This window comes from Mustela lutreola, chromosome 4 (genome assembly GCF_030435805.1).
Source record: "Mustela lutreola isolate mMusLut2 chromosome 4, mMusLut2.pri, whole genome shotgun sequence".
Taxonomy (NCBI): domain Eukaryota; kingdom Metazoa; phylum Chordata; class Mammalia; order Carnivora; family Mustelidae; genus Mustela; species Mustela lutreola.
This window is the reverse complement of record NC_081293.1, coordinates 57,136,727-57,159,643: the sequence shown is the minus strand read 5'-3', so window position 1 is coordinate 57,159,643 and position 22,917 is coordinate 57,136,727. Positions and strand designations below refer to the sequence as shown.

The window sequence follows — 22,917 nt, the reverse complement described above, 5'->3', positions numbered from 1 at the left end:
TGGGACTTGACCTCGGCCCAGGTCTTGATCTCAGGTCGTGAGTTCAAGCCCCATGTTGGGCTCCACACTGGGTGGGAAGCTACTTAAAATTTAAAAAAAAATTTTTTTTAAGATTTTTCTTTTAGAGTAGAGGGGGTGTAAGCTTATGTGTGTGGTGGGGGAGGGGCAAGCAGACTCCATGCTGAGGGCAGAGCCCTAAGCCAAATCCTGACCTGAGCCAAAACCAAGAGTCAGACACTTTAACTGAGCCACCCAGGACCTAGAGATACTTTATTTTCCCTTCTAAGTCCAAAGGCTAGTTTTAAAAATTGAATGTCACTTTGTCTGATTTACAGAAACATTAATGTTTATTTATTTATTTATTTATTTATTAAAGATTTTATTTATTTATTTGACAGAGAGATTACAAGTAGGCAGAGAGGCAGGCAGAGAGAGAGAGGAGGAAGCAGGCTCCCCGCTGAGCAGAGAGCCCCATGCGGGACTCGATCCCAGGACCCTGAGATCATGACCTGAGCCGAAGGCAGCGGCTTAACCCACTGAGCCACCCAGGCGCCCAGAAACATTAATGTTTAATTTCATTTTCAATGTCCAAGAAAAAACTTGCAGTTGAACACTGAGTAAGCCACATGTTTAGGTAATATTTCATAAAAAATTTTTTTTTTGTTTTGATCTTTTTTTTTTTTTTTTTTTAAACAAAAGTCTTATGATAAAATATAATACAGCACCTAAATTTTCAGTGGCATATAGAGGCTATTAATACATGTTCTGAAATAGGGTAGTTTACATCAATTCTGAGGTTTTTTGTTTTAAATTTATTCATTTCAGGATAAATGTGGGGCTCAAAATCATGGTGCCAAGATCAAGAGTCACATGCTTCTCCAACAGAGCCAACCAGGCACCCCCTGAATTAACTTTTAATATAAAAGAGAACTGAGCTTTATACTTTATCTTTGCTACTGTAGTTTTCCTTCTACTCATTTTAGTGTTTCACTATACTGTTTTCAGTTTTTTTCCAAAATCTTTGAATGGTAATCCTACAATGCAAAATTTGGGGAGAAATGATAATTAGAAAATATATAAATGACAAACTTATGACTATGTATTGATCCAGTCACTAACTGCTAATACATGTGAATGGAATGTTTCTTTCTTTCTTTTTTTTCCCTATAAGCTCTACACTCAACGTGGGGCTTAAACTCATGTCCCTGAGATTGAGAGTTGCAAGCTGTACTGACTACGCCAGACAGGCACCCCATATTCCTTTTTTTTTTCCTTAAGATTTTATTTTAGGGGTGCCTGAGTGGCTCAGTGAGTTGAGCCTCTGTCTTTGGCTCAGGTCATGATGTCAGGGTCCTGGGATCGAGTCCCACATCAGGTTCTCTGCTCAGTGGGGAGCCTGCTTCCCCTTCTCCCTCTCTCTGCCTGCCTCTCTTCCTACTTGTGATCTCTCTCTGTCAAATAAATAAAATCTTAAAAAAAAAAAAAAGATTTTATTTCAGAGAGAGAGCACAGGGAGGAGCAAGAGAAGGGAGAGGGAGAGAAAATCTCAAGCAGGACTCTGCACCACGCAGTGGAGGGGTCAATCCCACAACCTGAGGTGAAGTCAGGAGTCGGATGTTCTGACTTCTCTGGCTGGTGGCTCTGTTGACTGACCCACCTAGACGCCCCTGCTGCTGTATTTTTAATCATCAAGACATCAGTATTGTCTTAAAGCCTTGTGTCTGTATTTGCTTCCCTGTGTATGAATGGCTTACATAGATAGAAGACTGTATGGTGGTCCTAGAAAAAGAATGCCATCAACAAATCAACTAATTGGTACTTCCTTTCATTAGGAATATTTTATTCCAAGATCCTACGCTATTGGTAGTTAATTTCGGGGGATTCAGAAACTATATGTGGATTTTCATCTGTGTATGGAGGCCAAGAACCTTTAACTCCCACGTTGTTTACAGGTCACCTGTAATTTTGTTGTAGTTTCTAATTTATCACGCTGTTAACAGTAGAAGACAGATGTGTCTATCATCCTATCTGCTTAATGCTAGACTGCTTGCTGTATGATGCCAGGATTCAGAACACCTAAAAAAGTAATAGGAGAAAAGAGTTTGTGTTACTTTCTGGAAATTGGTACCAACAGAATGAAACATCCGATCTGAGGTCAGAGCTCAGGTGGGTGAAGGAGTTGGGTTATGATACGTGAATCACGGATGTTACTCTGTCAAATGTATATCATACCAATCTTAGAATTTAAAGTACTATTTTTTTCCTGTGATCTTTATTTTGTGTTCAGTGCGTATTTTGCTTCTGTTGTTCTAAAACAGTGCTTCTTTTTTTTTTTTTTTTATAAAGATTTTTATTTATTTATTTGACAGAGAGAAATCACAAGTACACTGAGAGGCAGGCAGAGAGAGAGGGAAGCAGGCTCCCTGCTGAGCAGAGAGCCCGATGTGGGACTCGATCCCAGGACCCTGAGATCATGACCTGAGCCGAAGGCAGCGGCTTAACCCACTGAGCCACCCAGGCGCCCCTAAAACAGTGCTTCTTAACCTTTTTGGTCTGTAATCCTCTTGAAAACTGATGAAAGCTTTGAACTTTCTCTCATTGTAGTTTTGCTTTTAATTTTAAAAGGTTAACAGGATCCATTGATTATAACCTCGGTCCTAGATTTCAGTACCTTCTCCTTTATTCTCATTGTAGTTAACCTCATTTTGAACTTGTGCTGGTATTAAGATAGTCTCTACTTCTATTTATATTCATTAAGGCTAGTCCTGGTTTCCTCTTTCTGCCATTTGTGATATCTGACTTTCCTTAAAAATAAGAAAAGATGAATGTGGTAAAGACATACACCATTTAGAAATTTTTGTCTGCCTTAGACTCTGCCTTTCCTCACCCCTCCTTTTTTAATTTAAAAAAAAGCAGTATTTTTTGCAAAGAGTAATTTGTAATTTATAAGAACTACAAACATACTTTCTGGGATTTTTGTTTTTGCTTTATTTTGTTGTTCGTTTGTTTTATTTTTGAGTAAAATTAGTCTGGGGGTACCTGGGTGGCTCAGTGGGTTAAGCCTCTGCCTTCGGCTCAGGTCATGATCTCAAGGTCCTGGGATCAAACCTCGCATTGGGCTCTCTGTTCTACTTGTGAAGCCCTTCTCTCTGTCTATTTGTGATCTCTCTCCCTGTTAAATAAATAAAATCTTTAAAAATAAATAAGTAAATAAGATTAGTCTGAACTTTATTTTTTAATTTATTTGACTCAGAGAGAGAGAGAGATCACGAGTAGGCAGAGAGGCAGGTAGAGAGAGAGGGCAAAGCAGGCTCCCTGCAGAGCGGAGAGCCCAGTGGGAGCTGTCCCAGGACCCTGAGGTCATGACCTGAGCTGAAGGCAGAGGCTTAACCCACTGAGCCACCCAGGCGCCCCCTAGTCTGAACTTTTAAACAACTGATTATGAACCTTGTACTTCTAAAGATTTTCTGGGATATTCTAGACTAGGTGCTTCAGTTAATTCATTAACGTTCTCTGTTCTGTTCTTACAAAGCAAAATATTGTTCTTTTTATAAGGTTGTTAACTAATAATTATAGAGCAGCATTTTTTGAGGTTGTTTTCAGATACAAGCAAGATGCATTGGAAACGGGAGTGTTCCATGTGTAAATATTGCTTTTATGGCAATCTTTTGGGATTCAGAATGCTGAGTTGGCATATTAAAGGTTCTGAGAAATTCTGCAGTAAAAATATGTGCTTAAATCACTGTTTCCTAAACTTTTAAGTAAGCTCTTTGACCATTGTAGGTCTTAAACTCATGACCCTGTGATCAGGAATTGCATACTCTAGCAGCTGAGCCAGCCAGATGCCCCGTTCCCTCAGCTTTTTAAACCTTGGGCCCTTTCTAATTTGTTTTCCGACTTCAATGTCCTGTGGAGCTAGTCATTGTATCAGGAAATACAATTTTAAGAACAGGAGTGCTGCACTGCAGTTTTTATGTATTTTATTTATTTTTTATATTTATTATTTATTTTAAAGATTTCATTTATTCATTAGAGAGAGAGAGAGGCAGAGAAAGCACAAGCAGGGGGAGGGAAAAGCAGGCTTCCCTCTGAATTGGGAGCCTGACATGGGCCTGGATCCCAGGACCTGGAGATCATGACCTGAGCCAAAGGCAAACACTTAACAACTGAGCCACCCAAGTGCCCCATACACTGCAGTTTTTAGTTGATTGCTTTTTTGCATTCAGTGGAATTGTATGAAAACATCAAGTAAAATCTTTCTCATGTTTCTTGAGCTTTTTAAGCATACATTAAACATTAAGTACCTAATTTATCATTCTGAGTCCTCTAAGTTTGGTTTAATCAAATTACAGTTTTAAGTCACTATGGTTAATCTTGTCTCATTGTCCAGTGTAGTAGTGGACTAAAATTAAAAACTTTTTGTGCTTTAAAACACAAAAGTTAGGATGCCTGGGTAGCTTAGTCAGTTTAAGCATTTGCCTTTGGCTCAGGTCATGATCTCCAGGTTCCAGGATTTAGCCCCCATGCCCAACTTCCAGCTCAACAGGGAATCTGTTTCTCCCTCTCCCTCTGCCCCTCCTTCTTTGCTTATGCTCTCTTTCTCACTTTCTCTCTCACAGAAATAAATAAAACCTTAAAAAAAACCAAACCCACAAAAGCTGCTTTGGTCTGTTTCCTAGTATTTAAATCTTTAATGCAAAATAAGTGTATGAAAATTTTGTCCAATGGAAAGTTTTAGGGTGGATCACTTTCATTAACACTGTCTTCAATATGTGATTCACATTTATTGAGATAAAACAGTAAATTCAAGAGAAGTATAATAGTACACTTTATTTTTTCCTCTTTTCCTAAAAATACTTCTTGAGAGCAGTTTAGCCTCTTGGTCTAGGTAAGGGTAGTTGTGTTCATTATGTAGTTTAATTTTATAGAATAATGTCTTGTATCTATTATGATATAAAAATTTAGTATAAAGCCACTGGGATCTCAGGAGGCACTTGAATCAATTACATTTATTTTTTTATTTTTAATATTTTATTTATTTGACAGAGACAACCAGAAAAGGAACACAAGCAAGGGGAGTGGGGGAGGGAGAAGCAGGCTTCCCGCTCGCTGAGTGGGGAACCCGATGCCGGGCTTGATCCCCAACCCTGGGATCATGACCTGAGCCACCCAGGTGCCCTGAATCAATTAAATTTAACAAGCATTACTGGAATTTTGCTTTAGGTTTTTACTGGACAATGGCAGAACATAATTCATAACTTAGCACTTACGGAAAACTCCTAGAAAGGATCCGAATAATGCTCTTTTTTTTTTCCTTTTCCTTTCTAATCTCATTTTAGCTGCATTGGGTGTTCAACAACCATCACTCCTTGGAGCATCTCCTACCATTTATACCCAGCAAACTGCATTAGCAGCAGCAGGACTTACCACACAAACCCCAGCAAACTATCAGTTAACTCAGACTGCAGCCTTACAGCAACAAGCTGCAGCCGCAGCAGCTGCATTGCAACAGGTGAGTCTTCCCTGGTTTTCAGTGTGTGGCATAGTAAACTGTCATATCTGAGTAGCCAGATAATTTTAAAGAATTAATAATAGTGGGGTTTTGTTCTGTTGGGGTTTTTTGTTTGTTTGTTTGTTTGTTTTTAGATTTATGTATTTGAGAGAGCGAGCCTGTGCTTGCACATGCACACAAATGCACATGGTGGAGGGGCAGAGGGAGAAGGAGAATCCCAAACAAACTCTGTGCTGAGCATGGAGCCTAAGGTGGGGCTGGATCCCAGGTCCCTGAGATCATGACCTGAGCTGAAACCAAGAAACTTAACTAACTTTTCCACCCAGGCACCCCAATAATTGTGCGTTTTTATTATGCTTATTGTTTTTTCATGTAATAAAAATTGTATGTGCCTAAGACATACAGAATGGTACAGTTGGACAATCAAAATTCATAAAACTGGCAGTTCTTATACCTCGGTTATTTGAATAAAATTCAGTTCTTAATTCCTGAGTATAAGGAATCATCATTTTGGTTTATTTTGGTGAACTTTAGTTGTTCCACAAAATTTCTTTATAGTGTGATTTTGTTTATGTATTTGTATGTATGTATATTGCTTCTTGAGAATGAATAAAACTGACTTCATATTTTTCTTTGAAAAATCTTTTTTTCCAGCAATATTCACAACCTCAGCAGGCCTTGTATAGTGTGCAACAACAGGTTAGTTTTATATTTTTCGTGTTAAAAACTGATATAAAAAAATAATTTGTCCCAGATTCAGTTTATATAGATTTTATTTCCTGTACGCTACATTAATGTGTGATTTGAATTCTTTGGGGGTGGGCTAAATGAGGTAGGCAAAAAGGAATGTCTCTGAGGGAGAGGACTATAGAAGAGAAGTCCTGAAAATCCAAGTAATTAATAGCATGTCTTTGTCACGTTTCTTCCTTTCCTTCCTCCCTCGTTTCTTTCTTGCTTTCTTTTTTTCTTTCAGAGTTTGATTCATTTATATATTTGAGAGAGAGCATGAGGAAGAGGGGAGGATCATAGTGAGAGGGAGAGGCAGACTCCCCACTTAGCAGGGAGCCTGAACTGTGCTGGATCCCAGGACCCCAGGATCCCAGGTTCAGAACCAGAACTGAAGGCAGATGCTTAATTAACTGAAGCCACCCAGGTGCCCTGTCACATGTTTCTTGGAAAGAATCACTGTATTACTGAATCTTTGTACCAGGTCTTCTGTGGAACATCTACCCCTACTGTGCTGTATTAGACCACATAATAAAATGAAAAGATCCTTTTTCCCATTTGAAGCCTTAATCCTAGATAGACCATTGGCTTTAAGCCTTTATTTTTTATTTTTGTTTATTTTTTTGTAGAACAAGAGCGTGCACGGGGGAGAGAGGCAAAAGGAGAGAGAGAAAGATAATCTTAAGCAGGCTCCATGTCCAGCATGGAGCCCCATGTAGGACTCAGTCTCACAACTTTGAGACCATGACCTGAGCCAAAATCAAGAGTTAGATGCTTAGGGGCACCTGGGTGGCTTAGTCGTTAAGCAGCTGCCTTCAGCTCAGGTCTTGAGTCCAGGCTCCCTGCTTGGCGGGAAGCCTACTTCTCCCTCTCCTACTCCCTCTGCTTGTGTTCCCTCTCTCGCTGTGTTTCTCTCAAGTAAATAAATAAAATCTTAAAAAGAAATAAAAAGTTAGGTGCTTAACTGACTGAGCCACCAACGCCACCCCTACTTTATTTTTTTTTAAATATTTTTGAAGTTTTTTAAATGGAAGCTTTATGCTCAGCCTGGGGCATAAACTCACAACTCTTGAGATGAAGAGTTGCATGTTCTACCAACTGACTCGGCCAGGCACCCCATGAACCTCTATTTTTTATCTTTATTATTTTTAAGATTTTATCTATTTATTAGAGCAGGGGAGGGGAAGGAGAGGGAGAAATAGATTCCCCACTGAACGTGGGGCTGGATCCTAGGACCTGGAGATCATGAGCTGAAGACAGATGCTTACCAGCTGAGCCACCCACTTGCCCATTGTTTTGTTTATCTTAAGATTCTGCTTATGAGTGGAATCCTACAGTATTTCTTCCTCAGGCTGACATATTTCTCTTTGCATAATACCCTGTAGGTCCATCTGTGTTGTCTCAAATGGCACAGGCTAATCCTTTTTATGGCTATATAATACTCCGTTGCATGTGTGCATGTGTATACCCTCCAGGTTTTCCTTATCCATTTATCTGTTGATGGACAGGTTGTTTCCACATCTTGGCTATTGTAAATAATGTGGTAAACATAGGGATACATACATCATTTAAATTAGCATTTTTTCTCTTTAGGTAAATATACAATGGTAGAATTACTGGGTTATATGGGGTATTTCTGCTTTTGATTTTATGAGGAACGTCTACAGTGTTTTCCACAGTAGCTGTACCAATTTACATTCCACCAAAAGTACATAAAGGTTTTTTCTTCACATCTTGCCGAACACTTGTTTCTTGTGTTTTTGGCTTTAGCTCTTCTGACAGGTGTCAGCTATTTTGACAGTTCATTGTGGTTTTGATTTGCATTTCCCTGGTGATGCATGATGTTGCACACCTTTTCATGTTTCTCTTCTCAATCTTTATGTCTACTTTTGAACACTGTCCATTTCCTCTACCCATTTTTTAATTAGGTTATTTGTTTCTTGGTGTAAGATTTTGTGTGTTTTATATATTTTGTGTATTAATCTGTTATCAGATATAATATTTAGAGAGCCAGTATTTTTTTTTCCCCAGTGATATTTCTGTAGCATGGTGACCAATAATTTAATAATAGAAATTTCCCATCTAGGGGCGCCTGGGTGGCTCAGTGGGTTAAAGTCACTGCTTTCAGTTCAGGTCATGATCCCAGAGTCCTGGGAACAAGCCCTGCATCGTGCTCTCTGCTCAGCAGGGAGCCTGCTTCCTCCTCTCTCTCTGCCTGCCTCTCTGCCTACTTGTGATCTCTGTCTGTCAAATAAATAAATAAAATCTTAAAAAAAAAAAAAAAAAAAGAAATTTCCCATCTAAGTACTTAAGGATTTTGTGTGTGTGTGTGTTTTTGTTTTGGGGGGGGGGGTTGTTACTCTGAAATAAGGTAAAAGATCAGTTTCTTTATTGGATGTGTTAGGTTTTTTTGTTCGTTTGTTTGTTTTAAAGATTTTATATTTAGGGGCGCCTGAGTGGCTCAGTGTCTGCCTTTGGGTCAGGTCATCCTAAGGTCCTGGGATTGAGCCCCTCATCGGGCTTTCTGCAACAGGGAGCCTGCTTCTCCCTCTCCCTTTGCCTGCGTTCTCCCTACTTTTGCTTGCTCTCTCTCTCTGTCAGATGAATAAGCTAAATCTTGAAAAAAAGAAAAGATTTTATGTTTAGTAATCTCTTCACGTAACTTGGGCTCAAACACTGAGATCAGTAGTCACATGCTCTACTGACTGAGCCAGCCAGGTGCCCCATTGAATGCGTTAGTGATACATCTGGTCTGCAGTTAGAAATAGTTGTAGGAAATCTTACACCTGATGACTTCTGTTATTTTTCACCTTATTTCTTAATTAGAAATAAAGTACCCATTTAATAGGAATTTTTCTTTAGAGCATCTGTGAAAGAATTTTGATTGATTCTTTTCTTTTTTCTTCCCTATTTTTGCTTGTTTTTTCTATTTTCAGTTACAGCAACCTCAGCAGACCCTTTTAACACAGGTTAGTTTGCCATTAATCTGTTTCTTTTGGATATCTGAGTGAAGAATAGACCAAAGTTTTATTCCTATTTTAGTATTTCTTTCAGGGTTTGAAGATGAATATTGGTTGATTTACATATTAGTTTAACAGTATATGAAATAAAGGTGGAATGCATGTTGTTGTTTTGTCTTTAAGGGTATTTGATTGTAGATCCAGCTGTGATCTAGTTTGAATAAATATGAGGTCTTGTGTAAAACTTAATCTTTTTTTTTTTTTTTTTTTTTTTAAGATTTTATTTATTTGACAGGGAGAGAGGTAACTCAAGCCGGGGGAGGGGACAGAAGGGTAAAGAGAAGCAGGCTCTTTGCTGAGCAGGAATCCCAATGCAGGGCTCGATCCCAGGACCCTAGGATCATGACCTGAGCTGAAGGCAGATGCTTAACCGCCTGAGTCTCCCAGGCGCCCCTAACCTTAATTTTCACTTTAAACTTAATTCCTTTTTTTCTTTTTTTAAAGATTTTATTTATTTATTTGAGAGAGAGAGACAGTAAGAGAGAAAGAGAGCATGAGAGGGGAGAAGGTCAGAGGGAGAAGCAGATTCCCTGTGGAGGTGGGAGCCTGATGTGGGACTTGATCCTGGGATTCTGGGATTATGACCTCAGCCGAATGCAGTGGCTTAAACAACTGAACCACCCACGCGCCCTAAACTTAATTTTAATACATTTTCATTTAGCTAATATTTTTAGAAAAATGTTTTTATTATATCGTTTTAAGCTTGACCTTAATAGGTGAGAGTGTTGTATTACATTATCAATTTAATTTTTCAGCAGCATTAAAGTGTTTTTGAACTTCAAAAAATACATATTTTATTTATTTGAGAGAGAGTGCACAGTAAAGAGCAGGGGGAGAAGGATAAGGAGACTCTACACTGAGTGTAGAGCCCGATATGGGGCTTAATCCTATGATCCTGAGACCATGACTTGAGCCAAAATCAAGTTAGAGACTTAACCAGCCAGCCACCAAGGCTTTCCCGTTTTTAAACTTACTTAAAAAAAAAAAAAAAAAAATTTATTTACAGCAGAGAGCAAGAGAGGGAGCACAAGCACAGGGGAGCTGGAGAGGGAGAAGCAGGTTCTCTGCTGAGCAGGGAGCCCGATGTGGGACTCTCATCCCAGGATGCTGGGATCATGACCTGAGTCGAAGGCAGATTCCTAATGACTGAAGCACCCAAGTGCCCCGTTTTTAAATTTATGACACTTAACATTTTTAAACTTAAAATAGTGCTCCTTTAGGTTTATGGATGACTTACAGTCTGTTGCATTTTTTTTTTTCTTTTTAAAAATTATTTTAAAGTCTAAGAAATCAGGGCACATGGGTGACTCAGTTAGGTGTCTGACTTCACTCAGGTCATGATCTCTGGGTCCTGAGATTGAGCTCTGTGTAAGTTTCCCAGCTGAGCAGGGAGTCTGTCCCTCTCCCTCTGCACAAGCCCCCCCCCCCCCCCCGTTCATTCTCTGTCTCTCAAATAAATGAATAAAATCATTAAAAATTAATAAAGGGTAGGAAACCATCCCTGGTTTCTGATCTGTACAAAAATCACAAAATCATAAGCTGTGGGCTGGATTTGGACCAGGGGCCATGGTTTACTGACTTAAAGTGAAATACTATGAAACTGATAAAAAGGAAGCAGAACCTGTAACAGTGATTGTCCATGGATAGGGAATTGGATAGCTGAGGAGCAGGAGTAGAGAAGAAGCTTTGTAGTTTATAACCTTTTCATACCATTTTAGTTTTGAATATATTATTTTTGTAAAAAAAAAGTCAGCCTCACTTTGTTTTTATTAAGGAATCAAAATTAACTGACACTGATCTTGTATATTCAGTCTCCAATAGAATTTCCAAACTGAGTAGAAAAGCTATAAAAAGCAGTCTAGTCTTTTCTTGGATAGCATTTCCCAGTTTGCACCCATAAATCATTATTGTCTCAGGATGTTAAAGAAATTTCATGGGAAATAATTTTGTGGTCATAGTCTGAGAAATGTTGAATTCTTGTTTTGCCTTGAAGAGTTAGATGATTGTTTCTTTGTTTCTGATGATTTTATTTCTATTTATATATAGACATTTTAACAGCAATATGCTGTTTATGTTTGATTATGCCAGAATAGACAAATGAAAGTGTTAATATTTTTCTTGTTTGTTCAGTTTTATGGAAAGATGATTGGTATATAACGTTGTATTAACAGAAGGTATACAACATAGTTTGATTTATGTATATATTGTGAAATGGTGACCATAATAAGATTCTTTTTAACATGAATCACCTCACATCATTAAAATTTTTTTCTGTTGAGAACTTTTAAGAGGTACTGTGTCAGCAACTTTCAAATACACAAATACTGTGTTATGGTCATTATCTTTACATTACATCCGTGGAACTTAATATTTAGCTTATAACTAGACGTTTGTACTTTTTGACCAACTTCACCCATTTCTTCCTCCATACCCTTGGCAATCACCAAGCTTCTATTCTGTTTCTATGAATTTTTTGGTTTTTTTTTTTTTTAGATTTCACATGTAAGTGAGATTATACATATTTGTCTTTTTTTTTTTTACCTATTTCACTTATATAGGACCTTGCTGAGTATTATGCCACTATTTGAATTTCTAAGAGGGGACTAAAATTTGCAGGTTTTTGTTTTTAAGTAATCTCTACTCCCAATGTAGGGTTTGAGCCCACAACCTCGAGATCAAGATTCCCATACTCCACCAACTGAGCCAGCCAGGCATCTACCTCTAACATACACAGTATTTTTTTAAGGGAGGCGGTACACAGGAAGAGGGAGAGAGAATCTTTTTTTTTTTTTAATTTAATTTTTTTATAAACATATATTTTTATCCCTAGGGGTACAGGTCTGTGAATCACCAGGTTTACACACTTCACTGCACTCACCATAGCACATACCCTCCCCAAGGGGAGAGAGCATCTTAAGCAGTCTCCATGCCCAGCACATGAGTCTGATGTGGGCCTTGATCTCACAACCTGAGAAATCATGAGTCAGATGCTTAAGTGACTGAGCCACCTAGGCGCCTCAATGTGCATTATTTATCTTAGAGTGTGTGTACTCGCACGTGTGCGCTCACTCAAGTGTGAGTAGGGGCAGAGGGAGAGTAAGTAAGAGAATCCCAGAGGGACTCCCTCCTGAGTGCAGGGCTCCATCTCGACCCTGAAATCATGACCTGAGCTAAAATCAAGAGCTGGGACACTCAACCTACTAAGCCACCAGGCGCTCCTGCAGTATTCTTAAATCTCATTTTAGTATGGTATTTTCTTTGCCTGGAACAGGCTGTGACAATATTAATTTTATGGAATTTAATGTTGTTGAGGTAGATAGTAAAGTTTTTTTCAGACTTGATTCTTACCTTCAATGTGTACATGAGTATTTCCTAACTTTAGCATTTCGCATTAGTTTTGAGTGGTCATTTTTAATTTTTAGAGTATTTCATTAGCTTAATTCGATCTCGATCTTGATTTTGTTTTATAGCCAGCTGTTGCATTGCCTACAAGCCTTAGCCTGTCTACTCCTCAGCCTGCAGCCCAGATAACTGTATCGTATCCCACACCGAGGTCGAGTCAGCAACAAACCCAGCCTCAGAAACAACGTGTTTTTACAGGAGTAGTTACAAAACTACATGATACATTTGGATTTGTGGATGAAGATGTATTCTTTCAGCTTAGGTAACTTAATTAGGTGTTGGCAAATGCCTTCTTTTGTTTAGCATGAAATATATTGATAAGACCAAATTGTGGCATAGCATTATAGTTTAATTATAATTTTTTCTTTTAACCATCTAGCTTATATTATATTTATATCTGGCCTTTATTCATGGAGAAAATGAGTGAAGATATCTTCTGGTTACTGAATAAAATAATTATGGTGAATTCTTTATACATATTTTATAGGAGTGAGTTAATATTTTTAACTCACCATGGGCAGACTTACAGTGAGAGCAGAGATTGAACTAGTCATATGCCTTTTAAAATTTAAATATGTTTGACTTATCTAATGACACTATGTACTAAAAAAGCATTTTTAATTGAAAAATTAATGGGTAGGATTGAATGAATAATGACTAACATTCAAAATACTATTTTGTTAGTGTGATGTGATTGCATGTGGATATTTCTGCTGTATTCTAGTGAACTGCTTTAGAAGTACTTTATTTGGGAAATTAAATTTAATTATCATATGATATTTTTCTGGAAATTGGTCTCCTGTGTACCATCTTCATTTCTCTTACCACTCCACAGCACAAGGAAAATCTTACTTTTGGATTGTAAAAGTTAGAACGTACTGCAGATGGAGAGACACAATATTGGCAGAATATGAGGTGCAAAGTTATTTCTAACATTTCAAACCCTGTGTTTTTCAGGGTAAAACATTTGTTCTAAAATAAAATAAGTCGAGGTATATTTACTTCTTAAGAGAGCTTTTTTCTTTTAGACTTCCATTTCAGATAGTTTACGTTTGATAAAATACTACATATACAGAATTTTTTGGAGGAATCTCTTAATTGTGTATATATTTAACTTAATTTTTTTTTCCAGTGCTGTCAAAGGGAAAACCCCCCAAGTGGGTGACAGAGTATTGGTCGAAGCTACATATAATCCCAATATGCCTTTTAAATGGAATGCTCAAAGAATTCAGACGCTACCGAATCAGGTATATAAAATACTGGGTTAGGTGTTACAGTATTGGGTGATTCATCTTCTAATTTTCTAAGTTTTTTCTTCCTCTTCAAATTTTTATTTCTTTATTTTGGTTAAGAATCAATCCCAAACTCAGCCTTTACTGAAGACTCCTCCTGCTGTACTTCAGCCAATTGCACCACAGACGACATTTGGTGTTCAGGCGCAGCCCCAACCCCAGTCCTTGCTGCAAGCCCAGATCTCAGCAGCTTCTATTACACCATTATTGCAGACTCAGCCACAGCCTTTATTACAGCAGCCACAGCAAAAAGGTACTACTTGTAATGTGTCTTTTCAGTTTAAGGCTAACACATAACTTTTACAACTGTGTAGTTAAAATAATGAGAATATGCTTTTAATTATTTAAAAAAAAAAAAAAAAGGCAGGATTTCCAGAATACTTGCAAGTAAGTATCTTATGCAGACCACTTCTACTTCTGTAGCTGTTTGGAAGTATTTTTATTTTATTGCTCTTGTATTTTTTTTAAATTTTAACTTTAATTTTTAAAAAGATTTTATTTATTAATTTGAGACGGAGACTGAGAGAGAAAGCACAAGCAGCAGGAGAGGCAGAGGCAGAGAGAGAGGGAGAAGTAGACTCCCTGCTGAGCTGGGAGCCCGACCTGAGGCTTGATCCCAGGACTCTGGTATCATGACCTGAACTAAAAGCAGACGCTTAACATCTGAGCCACCCAGGCTCCCGTTATTGCTCTTACAGAAAGAGATGCTCTTTGTGAACTTAAATATCAGAACTGTTAATCCCCAATCCCTTTATTGGTATCTTATCTGTAATTGAAGAAAATTTCATATAATCATAACATTTTATTTACTGTATTTTTAAAAATTTATTTAATTGTGGGGAGAGGCAGACAGGGAGAGAAGAGAATCTATAAGCAGAGTCTCCGCTAACCAGGGAGCCCAACATGGGGCTCAGTCCCAGGATTGTAACGTCATGACCTGAGCCAAAATCCAGAGTTGCCTACTTAACCCAATGGGCCAACCAGATGCCCCTAAACATAATATTTTATGTAAATGTTCTTTGGTGGTAGTACTTTATTTTTTTAAGAAGATTTTATTTATTTGACAGAAACACAGTGAGAGAGGGAATATAAGCAGGGGGAGTAGGAGAGGGAGAAGCAGGCTTCCCGCTGAGCAGGGAGCCCAATGCAGGACTTGATACCAGGACCCTGGGATCATGACCAGAGCTGAAGGCAGGTGCTTAATGACTGAGACATCCAGGCGCCCCATGGTGGTAGTACTTTAAATTACTTGTTGAATTACAGTGCATGAAATAAGTGAGCTGTATTTTACATTTTACTTTGTAAATTAATTATTTGAAATTCTGGACACTTTTAATTGAAATGGTAATAAGATAACCTTGGCTTAAGAGAAGCGGGGTTTTTTTGTTTGTTTTTTTCAAGATTTTATTTCTTTATAAATAGAGTGAAAATGAGGGGAGGGGGCAGGGGGAGCGGGAGAAGCAGATTGCCTAGCAGGGAGCCAAATGTGGGGCTCGAACCCAGAACCCTAGGATCACGACCTTAACCGAAGGCAGATGGTCAACTGACTGAGCCACCAGGTGACCCAAAAAAAAGCCTACTTAATTCATTTTTTTGTTGTTTTTGGTGGGCTTTTTTTTTCTTTTTCTTTTTTTTTTTAAGATTGACTTATTTTAGAGAAAGAGCACAGGAGCAGGGAGAAGAGCGGAGAGGGAGGGAGAGGAGAGAAATTAAAGCAGATTCTGACAAGTGTGTAGTCCAATGCAGGGCTCTATCCCGTGACCTTGAGGTCGTGATGTGAGCCAAAATCAAGGGTCAGATGCTTACGGCTGAGCTATGCAGGTGCCCCTAATTAATATTTTTTAAGTGTCATTTATATCATTTTCTCTTTTATTATATCACATATAAAATAATGAAAAGAGATTATAGTGTAATGAGTTACTAAAATGCATATGTAATTTTTTGGGTAAGAAATTAAAATTTTGCTGTTCAGTCTTTTTTAATGGTTTTACTCTCTAAATATGCGTCCACATACTATAGGTGAGTTTTTTTTATTAACACATAATGTATTACTTGTTTCAAGGGTACAGATCCCTCATCCCTCTCCCCTCCCTCCCCTTCACCTAATACAATTTAGATTTGTCTCTTTGAATGTTACAGTGTGTGATTCCATTTATATAATCTGCTGTGTATGACTTACTTTTTCTTCTTTTTTTTTTTTTAATTGTTATTTATTTATTGGAGAGTGAATGAGAGAGAGTGCATGCGTGTTTAAGTAGGAGTGAGGGGCTGAAGGAGAAGCATATTTCCCCTCTGAGCAGGGAGCACAATGTGGGGCTCAATCCCAGAACTGTGGGATCATGACCTGAGATGAAGGCAGATGCTTAACTGATTGAGCCACCTAGCTGTCCTTCTGTTTTGTTTTAAAGATTTTTTTTTTTTTAAAGATTTTATTTATTTATTTGACAGAGAAATCATAAGTAGATGGAGAGGCAGACAGAGAGAGAGAGGGAAGCAGGCTCCCCGCTGAGCAGAGAGCCCTATGCGGGACTCGATCCCAGGACTCTGAGATCATGACCTGAGCCGAAGGCAGCGGCTTAACCCACTGAGCCACCCAGGCGCCCCTAAAGATTTTATTTATTGATGACAGAAATAGGGAGAGAGAGGTAACACAAGCAGGGGAAGCAACAGGCAGAGGGAGAAGCAGGCCTCCTGCTGAGCAGGGAGCCTGCTATGGGGGGGGGGAGCTTCTCAATCCCAGGATGCTGAGAATATGACCCGAACTGGAGGCAGACACTTTAATGACTGAGCAACCCAGGTGCTCCTGTTTGTTTGTTTTTTAAAGATTTTACTTAGGGGTGCCTAGGTGGTTCAGTTGATTAAGCATCTACCTTTGGCTCAGGTCATAATTCCAGGGACTTGGGATCAACCGCCACCATATCAGGCTCTCTACTCAGCTTCTCCTGCTCCTGCCTGCTGCTCCCCTGCTTGTGCTCTCTCTTTCTCTCTGTCAAAGTCTTTAAAAAAAGAAAATTTCCATTGCCAACTAAGGAGGGAAACAGGCTCCCTGCTGAGCAGAGCTCCCTATGTGGAGCTCCATCGAAGAACCCTGAGATCATGAACTGAGCTGAAGGCAGAGGCTTAACACACTGAGCCACCTAGGCACCCCAGCAACTAGGATTTCTTAACATAAGAAATGTTCATAAGTTAGCTGTTTCTTTCATCCTTAGTTTTTATCATGAAAATTTTTAACTATACAAAATTTTGAAAGAACTGTAAAGTGATCACTTACATACTTCAATCCTGTAATGTTAACATTTTACTTTGTGTTTTGTCTGTTTACATGTATTCAAATACACCCGTTTTTGCTTATTCATTTGAAGCATTTAGACTGATACTTCACGTCTATATGCTGAAGCATGACCTTTCTATTTTTTTTTTTTTTAAGATTTTATTTATTTGTCAGGGAAAGTGTTTGCAAAAGCAGGGGAGAGCAGCAGGGAGAGGGAGCCTGATGTGGGACTTGATCCCAGAGCCCTGGGATCACAACCTGAGCAGAAGGCAGACGCCCAACCAACTAAGTCACCCAGGCGTCCCAAGCATGTCCTTTCTAAAAGAGAACATCTTTCTTTTTTTTTTTTTCCAAAGATATTATTTATTTGACAGAGGGACAGCAAGAGAAGGAACACAGCAGGGGAGTGGGAGAGGGAGAAGCAGGCTCCCTGCGGGGCTCAGTCCTAGGACCCTGGGATCATGACCCAAGCCAAATGCAGAGGCTTTATTGACCGAGCCACCCAGGCATCCTGAGACCATTTTCCTATATAATTGCAATCTATTATTCCATCTAAGAAAAATGATTCAAGTACTTTAGTATATTCAGATCTCTCCATTTGTCTCCTAGATGTCTTTGAAGGTTGTTTTTTGTTTCCTAAACAAAAAGCCAGTCAGCTTTTATCCATTGTGTTTGGTTATATTATCTTAGTTTTTTTAAATTCTGGAATAGTTTCCTACTTTTTCTTTTTTTTCAAATATTTATGTAAAAGAGTGTGGGGGGTGGAGGGGAAGGTAGAGGGCTGAAAGAGAGGGAGAGAAAATCCCAAAGCAGAGGTCCCTGGGATTATGACTTGAGCTGAAATTAAGAGTTGGACACTTGGGGCGCCTGGGTGGCTCAGTGGGTTAAGCCGCTGCCTTCGGCTCAGGTCATGATCTCAGGGTCCTGGGATCGAGTCCCGCATCGGGCTCTCTGCTCAGCAGGGAGCCTGCTTCCTTCTCTCTCTCTCTGCCTGCCTCTCAGTGTACTTGTGGTTTCTCTCTGTCAAGTAAATAAATAAAATCTTTAAAAAAAAAAAAAAAAAAAAAAAAAAAAAAAAAAAAAAGAGTTGGACACTCAACTGACTGAGCAAACCAGGTGCCCCAGTTTCCCACCTTTTCTTTCTTCCTTTACGACTTTGACTTTTTGAAGAAATTAGGCTGTGGATTCTTTTGGAATATGGTATTATGGATGTCCCTTTATTCCTCGTGATGTTTTTACCTTGTTTGTGTTATCTGCCGTATAAACTATGAACCTAATAGAATAAGTGTAAAGGCTTTAGTAAGGGGCACATGGGTGGCTCTGTCAGTTAAGCTATCTCCTTTCAGTTCATGATGTTAGGGTTGTGAAGTTGAGTCTCTGTGTCAGGCTCCTTGCTGGGTGTGGAGCCTGCTTAAGATTCTCTTTCTTCCTCACCTTCTTCCCCCAACACACCACCCCCTGACTCACTTGCACTCTCTCTCTTAAAAAGAGAAAACGAAAGGCTTTGGCCAGGACACATTCTAGTTGAGGTTTTGTAATTTGTATTATATTATATTAGGAGGCACATTCTTCTGTTAATTGATGCTAAATTTGATTACTAGGTCAGAGTGGAGAGCTCTCACTAAGGAGTTCTTTTTCTCTGTGGAAACTGGATAATAGTTTGGCGCACTGTGAACAAATTGTACAGCAGTCTTTAGTTTACTCTCTGTGGATTGGGGATTTCAAACTATAGCCCTTTGATTTGGTCCATGGCCTGGTTTATATGGTACCTGAACTATAAATCACATTTGCATTTTTTTAAAAGATTTTTTATTTACTTATTTGACAGAGAAATCACAAGTAGGCAGAAGTAGGCAGAGAGGCAGGCAGAGAGAGAGGGAGAAGCAGGCTCCCTCCTGAGCAGAGAGCCTGATGTGGGGCTAGATCCCAGGACCCTGGGATCATGACCTGAGCTGAAGGCAGAGGCTTAAACCACAGAGCCACCCAGGCACCCCCTGACCTTTCCATTTTAAATGATTGTAAAAAATACATCCAAATATACAAGTAGTGTCTACTATTTCCTGGCCACAAAGCTTAAAATATTAGCCAACTTTTTCTAGTTGTAAAAACTTAACTAGATAATGCTTTTATTTAAGTTTAATTTTTTTTATTTCTGTGTCTTTTAAAGCTGGTTTATTGCAGCCCCCTGTTCGTATAGTTTCGCAGCCACAACCTGCACGAAGATTAGATCCACCATCCAGATTTTCAGGAAGGAATGACAGAGGGGATCAAGTGCCTAACAGAAAAGATGACCGAAGGTATGTTTTTTTTAAGTGTACTTTTGATGGTGGTGATGGTGCACACTGTGAATGCACATAATGCCACTAACTGTACATTTAAAAATGATTACATAGTAAGTTCATGTTACACATATTTTACAATTTTTAAGAAGTTTAAATATATTAGAGAATCTTATATTACCTGTTTTATAAAAAGAACTGTTCAGTAATGCCAGAAATACTAGTAATTTTAGAAAATTTTGTTTTAAGTCGTGAAAGGGAGAGAGAACGACGTAGATCCAGAGAAAGATCTCCTCAGAGAAAACGTTCCCGGGAGAGATCTCCTCGAAGAGAGCGAGAACGATCACCTCGGAGAGTTCGACGTGTTGTTCCACGTTACACAGTTCAGTTTTCAAAATTTTCATTAGATTGGTAAGTTTTTTTCCCATTGTTTTATTAAATAACCAATTTTGTAATTTGTCTAATTTAGTAGACTGTGTTATAGAGATACTTTTCTTACAACTTTCATCCCTAGCTTTTAATTTATATAGGGTAGAAATGTAATTTGAAGTAGGAGTGTATTTTTATATATTCATAAAATCATTAAAGATAGCTATTGAAAAAGATACCCCCTTGTGATCAACTTATTTTTTTTTAATATGTTCCTTAAAGTTACAGTCATTTAAGGTCCAGATTTATTGATAACTTTATTTAAAGTCCATGGGTAGTTGATTGTGTGTGATGGAGTAATAACACAGCAGTGGACCTATTATTTCAAGTTAGTTGTGATAGTGTGACATAATAGCAGCATAGATCTTCATATACACTCACAGATGTGTAAATATATGCATAAAGATGTATATATAAACACATTTTCAGCCTTTGGAGTCAGAGGTAATGGGTAAGTTAACAAGAATTTCTTAGTTTCATTTGTGAAATGGAAGTTTTATCGATTAGCAGAATTGCTAAGGTTAAATTTAGTGTGTGTATATCTAAAGCAATCCAATCTGTGGCAGTTGTAGATACTCCGTAATTAATGGTGGTGGTAGGATGACGGTCAGGTAATGACTACAGTGTTGTGGTTCATAAAAAGGCAAATTGGTAAAATGACTAATTTTAGTCTAAGGGAGAGGAGGAATTATCTGAAGGCCCTGGCACTGGCAGTTGAATAAAAGATAAATTAACAAGTGGAGCAAACAAATTAATAGTAAAATAAAAATGAAACATTAAGGGGCGCGTGGGTGGCTCAGTGGGTTAAAGCCTCTGCCTTCAGCTCAGGACATGGTCCCAGGGTCCTGGGATCAAGCTCTGCATTGGGCTCTCTGCTCAGCTGGGAGCCTGCTTCCTCCTCTCTCTCTGCCTGCTTCTCTGTGATCTCTGTCTGTCATGTAAATAAATAAAATCTTTAAAAAAAAAAAAAACAAAAACAAAACTAAAAGCAGTGTTTAAAGCTGTTTAGCATAGGAACAAATAACTGTGTGCACTTCAGTCTCCTGAGGACGTATTACTGTGTTTCAACAAAGACTAATAATTAATATTCATAATCCTGGCCTATCAAAAATTTAAATTTCTATACATTCAGTTCTAGGTTGAGTAAAACAGTATAATTTACTTAAACTACTTAATGCCACAAAAAATCTTGCTTAATAACTTTGCTTAATTGTTAAATAGTTCATATTCCTGTAGTCATGTGGTCAAATGAGCAGTTGTTCTTGATTTATACTAGTTTTCTTGTTACTCCTGTTTACATATATATGTTTAAATATCTAGACTGCATCTATCAGAGAAACTTACTAGAAGAAAAACATTTCTCCAGGCCCAAAGATAGTAAATAGAGCAGCTCTGCTCTAGACTATTGCAGTCTAGAATGCTACCTTTGGGGGAGAATTGTGATGAATAGAATGTAAATTCAGTAGCTATCTCCTTCTGAGTTAGACAATCACAGTTTCATTTCCGCACTTTGAAATAAATTCCCAGAGCATCAAATCAACCCATTACAAATAAAAATCATTCTAAAATTACCATACCTTCTCTCATCTATACTTGAAGAAATCAAGATTGTTTTATAGTAATGTGATTATAAGATACTGAAATGACTCATTTGTATATCTTTTGTTTTATTGTAAATTAAAATCCTATAGGTTAGAACACAACTTCAAAAATTCTAGTGATGGAAAACTAAGAAACTATTATACATACTGTCGGTCTGCAACACTTTTAAAAACACTCAAATACACATTTTTCAAACTTTCCTTAATTTGGAAGCAGAATTATCCAAATGTTAGCAACCATACTTGACAAGTTTGTCATTATATATTGTTATTTTTAATCTTTAAATTAAAAAATTCCCTACAAATACATTAGATCATAATTTACACCTTGTCTTTAGTTGTCTTTAAAAAAGACAGTGAAGGGGCGCCTGGGTGGCTCAGTGGGTTAAAGCCTTCAGCTCAGGTCATGATCCCAGGGTCCTGGGATCGAGCCCTGCATCAGGCTCTCTGCTTAGCAGGGAGCTTGCTTCCTCCTCTCTCTATCCCTGCCTGCTTCTCTGCCTACTTGTGATCTCTGTCTGTCAAATGAATAAATAAAATCTTAAAAAAAAGAAAAACGCGAAAAGAAAAATTATAAAAAAGGCAAGTGGTTATATTTTCATCTTACAAATTGTTGTTTTCCACTTTTGTTATGCTTTTAATAGAAATCCTTTTTTTCTTTTACCAGATTGATTTACCTTTGAGTTTCTTTCCTTTAAAAGCTCTGCCTCTTAGGAAAAAGAAAAGCATCCTTTAAAAAAATCAATATGCCAGATTTAAAAGCAAGAAACTTGTTCTTTTTACGTAATAAACAATCAGGTATGGATCGTAATCATTAACAGAGAGAGCGTTATGGAGGTGTTAGATAATTAAAAAACATTTAGATTTAGCTTTCATGTGGATTTTTATGCTTAATTTTGAATGTAATATAAATATGCTTGATACAGGATCTTATTATAAAAATAAAAGTAAGTTTTATTTGTTTATATTGTATGAACCGGATTGAAGAATACTCATCATATGGTATACCAGTCTTCTCCCTTCTTTGTATCCATTCTATATGAATTGTAATTTTCTAAAAAATTCATAGTTTCAGCAGAGGTAGAACTGCTTTTTATTCATATCTTCTCTGGAGCTCGTGTTGAAGTTATTTCAGAGGGTCTCTAATGTATTTCAAGCTACACACAAAAAGCAAAGAAATGAAGGTAACACTTAGGTACCAGTTATTTATTTAAAGCTGTAAGTAGATAAATTTGCAAGTAAGGTTTCATGGCTCTTTGCAGATCTGTAGCTCATTAATAATTGACCCTTGACCAGTCTCAGCTGGCTTTAAATCATGTTAGGTTATATATTTAAATGTGGAATGGAGTGAATGTTTATATAATCTTTGATATTAAGGCTATTTA

The 22,917-nt window shown here is 38.0% G+C and overlaps 1 protein-coding gene across 3 annotated transcripts in view; it reads left to right on the top strand.

The window, feature by feature from the left end:
• The window catches only part of CCAR1 (cell division cycle and apoptosis regulator 1), a 67,832-nt gene that overhangs the window by 11,021 nt on the left and 33,894 nt on the right, over nucleotides 1-22,917 (top strand). For 2 of the 3 annotated variants that reach the window (XM_059170081.1, XM_059170082.1), the window contains exons 3-10: nucleotides 5,340-5,512; nucleotides 6,167-6,211; nucleotides 9,175-9,207; nucleotides 12,729-12,922; nucleotides 13,793-13,907; nucleotides 14,013-14,205; nucleotides 19,391-19,520; nucleotides 19,752-19,913. In XM_059170081.1, coding sequence (XP_059026064.1) covers nucleotides 5,340-5,512; nucleotides 6,167-6,211; nucleotides 9,175-9,207; nucleotides 12,729-12,922; nucleotides 13,793-13,907; nucleotides 14,013-14,205; nucleotides 19,391-19,520; nucleotides 19,752-19,913 — 1,045 coding nt within the window. The remainder of the gene's footprint in view (nucleotides 1-5,339; nucleotides 5,513-6,166; nucleotides 6,212-9,174; nucleotides 9,208-12,728; nucleotides 12,923-13,792; nucleotides 13,908-14,012; nucleotides 14,206-19,390; nucleotides 19,521-19,751; nucleotides 19,914-22,917) is intronic. The other variant, XM_059170083.1, reaches the window with a different exon arrangement.